The sequence below is a fragment of the Watersipora subatra genome, unplaced genomic scaffold, assembly GCF_963576615.1.
Source record: "Watersipora subatra unplaced genomic scaffold, tzWatSuba1.1 SCAFFOLD_202, whole genome shotgun sequence".
In the NCBI taxonomy this organism is placed as follows: domain Eukaryota; kingdom Metazoa; phylum Bryozoa; class Gymnolaemata; order Cheilostomatida; family Watersiporidae; genus Watersipora; species Watersipora subatra.
This window is the reverse complement of record NW_027045313.1, coordinates 56,827-67,000: the sequence shown is the minus strand read 5'-3', so window position 1 is coordinate 67,000 and position 10,174 is coordinate 56,827. Positions and strand designations below refer to the sequence as shown.

Genomic DNA, 10,174 nt, shown 5'->3' with positions numbered 1-10,174 from the left:
TTCATAGGAATATATGAAAAAACTGAGCTAGTAATAATATTAGTCACTTTTCTTACATGCATAGAGTTCACTTTTATTATGTTCTACAATCCTTTATATACAGTAGTTCTGTTAAATAAGGAACATTCCAGAAGGAAAGTCATGTGATCAATAAATATTATCATTATATAACTCTGTTGGCTCTTTTATACTACAGTTGAATTGTGAAACCACGCCATGAATATTTACAGTGCGTTTAAATCCTATATTTACATACCAAGATACATACCAAGATAATCTATAGAAACACTAAAATTAATACTACTTGTTTATGTGTATAATACAAAAACAATATATTGTTTTAAGACAGTTTCCGGTATTGGCAATAATATGTTATTACATAATTGTTGCAGATGTGCAGATCATGTACAATGATATATGATCATTAAAGATGTGTGTATCATGGGTATAAATGTATTTTTATAATATATTTTGGATGTTGGAGTCGTTAACATTGAATATTTCACAAAGAATATTTCCATATTTACTATTTACCATTTTTAATATCACCACACGCTCTCAGTATGGAGTGCCTTGGAACGGGAGGATTCTCCAATGAACTAGTAATGAGAGTGCCATCAGTGCTGTTTGATGACACCGATGATTCATCTTTCACTTTTTCTAAAAAAAATGATTGGATTTATTTGTGCTTTCAAGCTACATTACTTATGTTTTCTGGTGAAAGTGAAAGCAGAGGAAAGTCTGGAGGTAAATAATGAAAGTGTTCATAAAAGTAAAAACTAATAAACATGCAAAACTTCAGATTATTTTTTTTGCTGATGGTTACATCATTTCCATCTTTTCCATACACACCTCGGCCTTTCATCTCCTCACTACCATGTGTATTCTCAGCATATTGCATATCTATTGCAAGGTCATCACAGCTTTTTACTTGAGCCTGCGTGGTTTCAGATTCAGAAACTTTCTGGGTATTACCTGCTTTGTCCCTCATTGCATAAGCATCGGCACTTGCTGTGCATGAGCTGTTAGACTCTGCCTGATTAGTGTCGCTAGCTTTCACAACAGAGTCAGTATTATCCCTAGAAGTGAGAACGTTTGATGGTGAGCTCCCCTCTGCATAATTTGATGAGGTTAACTGAGGAATAGCTACATCCCTAGCTAGGCTAGAAAAATCTTCAGAGGCTATAGTATCAGAATTGTCTAGAGTAACCCCTCCATTTATATCATCCTGATCATGACATCCTTGGACACTCCTGGCTGTTTGGATGTCAACATCCCCCTCCTCTAACTGGTAAATAGCAAACGGATCTGAGAAAGACCGAGTAATGTCTAACTCATCAGAATCAACAGATGACAGCGCATGTGGTGTAGACTCGACTGCTTCAATCTGTATTTTTCCTCGATTTTCAACAGTGTGAGGAGGTGATTCACTGAGATTAACCGCCACCTGAAACGAATTGGCAATACACACTGTCAGCAACAGTCAAATTTCATGCTTGAGATATTTCTTGGCGATCTTATTCCTCTTGCTATGACTACACACAGTGAGCACTGAAGAGAGTACTGGTCAATGAGTGTCAGGTTCATAACTTCCGACTTTTTAGGAAAAAAAACAAACTGCTATCACTTCTAGGGCGCTTTCAGATTCCCTACACGTTGTGGGTATGTGTACATGTATATGGCACATGGGTGGCATTTTATTCCAATTGAATACTCCTTACGACTGCAGAAAAAATATGGTAGTTTTTTCACTTGATTAAGGTACAAAATGTTACGTTACAACCAAGTTGCGTAGCCTCATCAGCATGTGGAATGCATTTCTCTCTACGGCCAATTATTGAAAAATATAGCTCAAGATATTCATCAATAGTTTAATGTTTATAGGCTATGCTAACTGCTCTGGTGTAACATCAGGGCAAGCCAGGACTTTCTTTTCAAACAAAGCCTCCACATCAAGCATCTTAATAGGTAAATTTCAGTAGTTTGAACATTCTATTTTGTGCTGCATTTAGTTCGATTTAGATGAATTTTTGTTAGCTGTGAAACAAAAAGCTCTCACAACTATGATATGTAGCATTTGTTAGACTCAATGGAGGCTTCACATTAAAGGTTCATGTCAAGTTTTTAAAGATTTTATTACAATGTGAGGATACTGTTCTATCTTGAGATTTCATTTACTGTCTCAAGTGATCTGACTGTCAGGATGTTTAAAGATATTTAAAGGCGAAAAAACTTGATCGCAGTTCAAATGCTCAGAAAGAAAAACCGCACCCAGATTTCCTCAAAATGGCATTAATAGTCGTGCATATTTTTTATATGTGATATGTATACGCTCACACCAGCATTGGGTAATCATACGTTCACACCAGCATTGGGTACTCATATGTTTACACAGCATTTAGAGGAAAACAATGGGACAAATTCTAACCAAAATATCTTTAAATCATTTGAAATATCTATAGCAGTGTACGTATCTGGGACTATACTTGAAGTTTTATTTAAACAATCCTGAGCAAATACAAAATAAAACATATGTCACTATATATAGAGATGTGTAACACTGCAGATTGAATGAACAGCCAATGTCACAACGAGAGGGACAAACATGAAGTGCGACTATTGACGTCATTTTTGAAAAAGTGATTTTCTTCTGAGCATTTTAAATGCGATCAAATTTATCAGGTTATGTTAATTTTAATCTTGAAACATCCTGGCAGTCAGATCACCTAAAACGGTACAGAGAATCTCAAATGATAAAAGATATCTAGACTTTCTAATTAAATATTTTGAAATATGATGCTAGTAAGCGATCAATGAAAGTAATCTAGACTTGCACACTACGCTTACTGCTTCTAGCGAGCTGCTCTTCCTTGTGTTAGTCTAGCAAAACATTATCGAATTAATTGTTACATGATATACCTTACCCGCCTTAGCTTATTATGGCATAGACTTATTATGGCAATAACTTACTTAACAAGTTGTATACCATTACTGTTAACAAACTGTAGATTTCACCTTAGTTGGTGGTCTTTAATACTTCTGAAAAACTCAGATTTTGCCCCCAAGTGAACAATAGTCTAGAGACACCTCATTTAATACTCTAACATAGAATTCAATTCTTTTTTAAAAATTACAGATAAATAATTTATAGATAGGCTAACTTTCAATATTATTTGCGTTCAACAAAGTTTACATAAGTTGGTAAAGCACAATGTTCAAATACTATTTGACTAAGAAAAATGTAACTAGCAGTTGTGACAGAGCTAAAACATAAGTTAATCATGTAAAATGTATCAAATAGTTTGTAGCTCTGAAAGTTTCAAGTTAATTACAAAAGATACATGAACGCTACGTTTTTTGTGGCGTTAAGAAGAAAAGCAACAAATGACAGCCACTGACTTACATTTAAAAAATGTGTCAAAATGTGTAAGAGTTGAGGCTGTTGTGGCTAGACACACGAAATAACGCGTCACATTGACAAATAAATGGACGAGTGCGAATTAGCCTTTACCAGGCGAAGGCCATGACATTCTTGTTAGATTTTTTATTATCATTAGTTGTTATTATTAGCGTTTTTAAGGAAATTTTGTTGTGTAAGTTTTACTGTTGGTTTGGAAAGAGAATAAATTGATTGGTTAAAAAAGGTCAAACTTTACAGAATCCAGCTAGTTTTTTTCTGCCTTAACAACAACAACTTAAAAGCATACTATATAAAACATGTAATATAATTATTAGGTTAACAAAACTGTGTTTTGCCAAATAAACAACGACATTGATTCAAATTGTCTTTGTAATTTATTCAAATATCCATTCGCATCTTACTGACACTTAACAATGACTGAACAATGCGTGCAGAGTTATTGAAATTAATAATAAATGCCTGTTCAATAAATCAATAAAGGTCAGTATTACCTGAGGTATTGAAGAAACGGAATTGTTATCCATTTCAGTAGGAAGTGTTTGCACAGAACTATCACCACTAGTGCCACTGCTATACCGTTCTAGATCTCCGCAGGCAGAAAAAGTAGATTAAGGCCGGTCATACGGAGCAAGTTAAGGCCTGTCATACAGAGTAAGTTAAAGCCTGTCATACGGAGTAAGTTAAGGCCTGTCATACGGAGCAAGTTAAGGGCTGTCATACAGAGTAAGTTAAAGCCTGTCATACAGAGTAAGTTAAAGCCTGTCATACAGAGTAAGTTAAGGCCGGTCATACAGAGTGAGTTAAAGCCTGTCATACGGTGTAAGTTAAGGCCTGTCATACGGAGCAAGTTAAGGGCTGTCATACAGAGTAAGTTAAAGCCTGTCATACAAAGTAAGTTAAAGCCTGTCATACAGAGTAAGTTAAGGCCGGTCATACAGAGTGAGTTAAAGCCTGTCATACAGAGTAAGTTAAAGCCTGTCATACAGAGTAAGTTAAAGCCTGTCATACAGAGTAAGTTAAGGCCGGTCATACAGAGTGAGTTAAAGCCTGTCATACAGAGTAAGTTAAAGCCTGTCATACAGAGTAAGTTAAAGCCTGTCATACAGAGTAAGTTAAAGCCTGTCATACAGAGTAAGTTAAAGCCTGTCATACGGAGTAAGTTAAGGCCTGTCATACGGAGCAAGTTAAGGGCTGTCGTACAGAGTAAGTTAAGGCCTGTCATACAGAGTAAGTTAAGGCCTGTCATACAGAGTAAGTTAAAGCCTGTCATACGGAGTAAGTTAAGGCCTGTCATACGGAGCAAGTTAAGGGCTGTCATACAGAGTAAGTTAAAGCCTGTCATACAGAGTAAGTTAAAGCCTGTCATACAGAGTAAGTTAAGGCCGGTCATACAAAGTGAGTTAAAGCCTGTCATACAGAGTAAGTTAAAGCCTGTCATACAGAGTAAGTTAAAGCCTGTCATACAGAGTAAGTTAAGGCCGGTCATACAGAGTGAGTTAAAGCCTGTCATACAGAGTAAGTTAAAGCCTGTCATACAGAGTAAGTTAAAGCCTGTCATACGGAGTAAGTTAAGGCCTGTCATACGGAGCAAGTTAAGGGCTGTCATACAGAGTAAGTTAAAGCCTGTCATACAGAGTAAGTTAAAGCCTGTCATACAGAGTAAGTTAAGGCCGGTCATACAGAGTGAGTTAAAGCCTGTCATACAGAGTAAGTTAAAGCCTGTCATACAGAGTAAGGTAAAGCCTGTCATACAGAGTAAGTTAAGGCCGGTCATACAGAGTGAGTTAAAGCCTGTCATACAGAGTAGGTTAAAGCCTGTCATACAGAGTAAGTTAAAGCTTGTCATACAGAGTAAGTTAAAGCCTGCCATACAGAGTAAGTTAAGGCCGGTCATACAGAGTAAGTTAAAGCCTGTCATACAGAGTAAGTTAAAGCCTGTCATACAGAGTAAGTTAAAGCCTGTCATACAGAGTAAGTTAAAGCCTGTCATACAGAGTGAGTTAAGGCCTGTCATACAGAGTGAGTTAAAGCCTGTCATACAGAGTAAGTTAAAGCCTGTCATACAGAGTAAGTTAAGGCCTGTCATACAGAGTGAGTTAAGGCCTGTCATACAGAATGAGTTAAGGCCTGTCATACAGAGTGAGTTAAGGCCTGTCATACAGAGAGCTAAAAGCTACTAAAACTGATAGTAGCTATTTACTATAAATACTATTTACTGTGTGTGTGAACTTGTAGCTGTCATAGATAGATTTGCTGGAGCTCACCCTATAAAATTTTACTTGCATTCACAAACATGATTTAATGCAATATCCGTAGTCATGTATTTTAATAGTCATTTTATTGCACTAGTGCTTTAAAAAAATTTCGAAAAAGATTAAATGTCCAGTAAACTGATGCAAATAGAAACAATCACATTAACTATTTGCAACTGTAATTACATCGCCAAGCTACTTCATTCTTTTTGCTGAATTACGATGATCTTAAACATTCCAAGTAGATAAGAAGGTCAGGCTGACAAAGTTGCTCATGCTCACCGCATTGCTGGAGTTTCAGCCGTGTCAGTAAGTTCAACATCACTGTTCCCAGAGGAATCGGAGAGAATATCGGCAGAAGATCTATCTACAGCGTTCTCTACTGCACTGTCTGTGATGGCGCAGCAGCCTACGCGTGTTTCTCCAAGATGGTTCCTATCCATTGAATGCCTGCTCGCTACAGTGCATATAAATAGTTATCAGTATCTGCAGAATTAAGCCGTTCTATAAACTTTAAAGTCCAATTATACTGTAGAGTATATTATTGAAGTTTCCAAGGCATTGAAACCCAGAAAGAACGCAAAAGAAACTCTACTTTAAAATATTCTACTGCCCCAATATGATGTTTCCTCTCCATGCTGTTATTACATTGACAATAAATGAATATGTATTCTGTGCTGTAATATCTACGGACAAAATGAAGTAACTTATTAGCTTCTACTTCTTATTTCATTATATTTTATTATTAACACAGAATTCAAATAAACACCTAACTTTACCCGATAATAAGTAACTTAAAACTCAAGTAAGCACCAAACTACCACATAATAATTAACATAACACTCAAGTAAACACCAAAATCTACCAGATAATCATTAACATAGCATTCAAGTAAACACCACACTACCAGATAACAATTAACATAACATTCAAGTAAACACCAAACTCTACCAGATAATAATTAACACACCTTTCAAGTAGACAAAAACCTGCCAGATTACGTTGCTTACCATCATAAGGAATGATTGTCGGTTTAAACATCAATATACCACAGATGTGGTCATGTGGCGTTCAACCAATTAATTGACAGCTAACAGTCAGCCTGGAACAAACAGGAAAGCAGTTCATCAAATGACTTACCACGATATCACCTGAAGACTCAATGTACTACAGATGGTAAAAAGATGGCCTAGGAAAGGTTGCTCTCGTAAACCTTTACTAACCTTTGTCTGTTTGCTAAGGAATCAAAAGGGATTCTCTAGTTGCCTGGTGAATGGAATTCATACACTGAATGCAATTCAAATATTTACTACAATTGTGGTTATCTGAACGGACAAACTATAAGTCCGACTGCTCATCAACTGTACCGCCAACATGACATGAGATGTACTGTACTAGCTTTACGCTACAACTAGCATATTTGGATGTTGCTCCTTCTTTTCATGACTGAGAAGACTTGAAAGTCAACGTGTAATAACCCCACACGATGCTAAAAACTAGTTATGCTTGCATCAATGATCAGTAAAGATCTCCTGGAAGTCTCTTGTAAGTAAAAAAATCAGCCATACAGATGACTGGCTTGCTCTGGTCTACACATCAGGATAAGATCCTTGAGGCAGTAATTTTGAATAGTGACTAACATTCTATGTAGATTAGCAAGATACTATTCATGTGTTCCAATTAATAGCCGAATTTGTACCATTTGACAATTTATACCATGTGCGCTTTCGTGCTATATCATGTACATAATGCTATATCATGTATATAATGCTATGCATTATATTATAACCAGTGTAAACCAGAGTTTTTCAGTTTAGTAAAAACTAGTGGATAGTCATTTTAGGAAAGCAGATGGCTTGCAAGTCTGGAGGCAAAAAAGAAAACACAAGAATATTGAATGAAAAATTCCGGTTCTCTCTTTTATGATGAGCATCACAGACATTGAAAAGAAACGCATATTCAGCCTTTATGCATATTCTGTTTCAAAAATTAAATCCTTACGCTATAAAAAAATTATACAAGACACTCTCTGACCAAAACTGATGGATGATGCCGATAGATTTCTCAGGACAATTGCAGTAAATTGTTTAACAAGTTCACAGAAGCATTGTTTTAATATAATAATTTGGTAAAACATTGTGTACTCCAGCCATGTTACATACTAGTTGTATTCAATTTGGCAAGCATTTTTAGTGAACCTACTACTGCCATAAACTAAAATGTATAAACATGTTTAGACCGAATTATTTGCATAATAAAATGCTGTCACGAGAATTCATTATATTTAATATATGCTCAATTTCAAAATATATTCAGCGGAAACAACCCACAATAACTTTCAAAGTGCCTATTAAGGTTACCAACAGCAAAGGGCAGTGTGACAAACGGGACTACAAATCTTACCCGAGTTTAGCCTTCTCTATAACTTGCTTCATAGGAAGAGATAGTTGACCTAAGAACCGGAGAAGAGTGGGGCGAGCAGTGGTGAATCGATCCTTTACTTTCATAAAAAGAGTGTCTGATGGCAGCGCAGTAAAATGGAATATCAAAAAGACAAGTAAAGTGTTAGCAGTAGTAACTAGTAACTTAATGCTAACTGACACTGCAGTCAGCATATACTCATTATCTTGAATTTCTTGCTGAACCAACATTGGATAGCCCACCTGCTCCATCATCGAATCAGTTATCGGAAAATCACTGCAACTTTAGAAGCAGGTTAGAGAGATGTTTTGAAATCCTCTACTATGTTGCATGGGACTGTCAACTGTAAAGCTACATTTAAGTTAATTAATGTTTCTAAATGCTCTATTGAGCTAGATGGAGTTGTCATTTAGGAAACTATGGTAAAACCTATATTATAACACCACATTGATTTAAACGCCACCTCTAATAGAAGCCAATATAAAAGGGTTGAAAAATACAACGTAACCGTCTATTTGAACATCACTTCTAATAAAATGCAACTGTAGTGGAATTGTTGAAAAATAGAGCGACATAGCATTCAAATAAAGGTATTACGGTATATTCATTTGAATATCATCATTTTTTTTAAATGCTCTACGGAGTTGGACAGTATTCAAATGCTATTTGACTGTAATCCAATTTGAAGAGAAATTTATATTTCTAACAGTAATAGTCTATTTCAAATACATGTACTACAAGAATGTACCTCATTGTGCCACCTTGGCTCAGTTGTATTGTCGCAAACAGATGTCCTAAAATCCTTGTAGTGGTAAGAGAGAGCAGGTTGAGACCTATCCTGTCCTAGCTCTACTCGTATTTTTACATAAGGGTCAGGATTGAAGAACATGCCCTTTCTCACATGAGTAGCCTCAATGTCTGCATACAATGGATCTTAGAGATTATGCATGATCTTGACAAGGTGTATTTTATGCCTTTAAACACGTTATCACTACGTTAGTGAAAACATTTTAAATGCTGAAGAACAACACCTGATAAACAAACAGTCCAATGACAGCAGTCAGAAAGTGACCACAACGACTTGACACGTGAGTAACATTATGACACTACATGTAAGCAAGCAGACAGCCTAGCAACAGTTAGCCTACCTTCGATTGCTAGATGCACTATTTCTGCCTCACTGTCCATGGATGTCTGACCCCATAGACCACTCTACAACAAAATTGTATGTAGCAACCTTGAAGGTGCTGGGTACATCCTCTTATCGCTATAGTGAAATCTCAACAATAGGTTAATGTAAACAGAAAACTTATCTCTTACACCAGAAGAAGAGGCCAAAGAATTCCTGACTAGAATTGGCTCTGTAACAGCTCTCAGATTTCCAGTGTTACCATGGTAATACCGAAAACATATTCTTGTTTCAGCTAAAAGATATAACACGAACGGAGTAAAATACTTAGTATCTATGTAATCTAGTGGTATAATGTAAAAGAAATCTACGTAATATTAAAAAATTAATTTGTGTCCATAAAGATAAATATTTTATTCATGTTATGCTAAAGATCTATCTGTATTTTTAAAACAATTGTGTCAGATTGTGCAAAAGTTTGAAGAAAGCATAGGAGTAGGAAGCGGACTGAATATGAACATACGTTCTGTGAATACGGAGGCTATTCTATTAAAAGGCCAGACAAGATCTCCTTTTTTGCTGCCACTCACGCCACGATTCTTGTAGTCAAGTCATTTTCCAGGATGAGCTTGATCTAAATATAACAGAGGATATGCCAGTTTAACTGTGGATAAATGTTAGATGCATTTTATCATGAGTGGAAGGTTGCTGACATTAATTCCTAAATACTCAGGCTGCAATAACCTTCATAGCTTGGTCCTTTAAATTTAGATACATTGCTAAGTACTCGACAAAGACCATTTTAAAACACCCTGTTACAGAAAACATGACTATGACCTACAGATAAGCATTCAGGAAACATAATAGCAAAAGCTCAAGCTTCTGTAACCTCTTTCCAACCAGCAACATGCACCACAATAAGCTAATTAGCTCAATTGGAGCATTTCTAGC

At 36.0% G+C, this 10,174-nt stretch overlaps 1 protein-coding gene across 1 annotated transcript; it reads right to left on the bottom strand.

The window, feature by feature from the left end:
- Positions 1-6,744: 6,744 nt before the first annotated feature.
- On the bottom strand, positions 6,745-9,857 carry LOC137410150 (E3 ubiquitin-protein ligase HECW1-like; the record flags this gene model as incomplete). The annotated part of the gene is given in 6 exon segments (XM_068095735.1): positions 6,745-6,775; positions 8,077-8,220; positions 8,844-9,012; positions 9,243-9,306; positions 9,415-9,518; positions 9,747-9,857. Coding segments are annotated over 6 exon segments (623 nt in total), but the record flags the coding sequence as incomplete, so codon positions are not given.
- Positions 9,858-10,174: the final 317 nt, after the last annotated feature.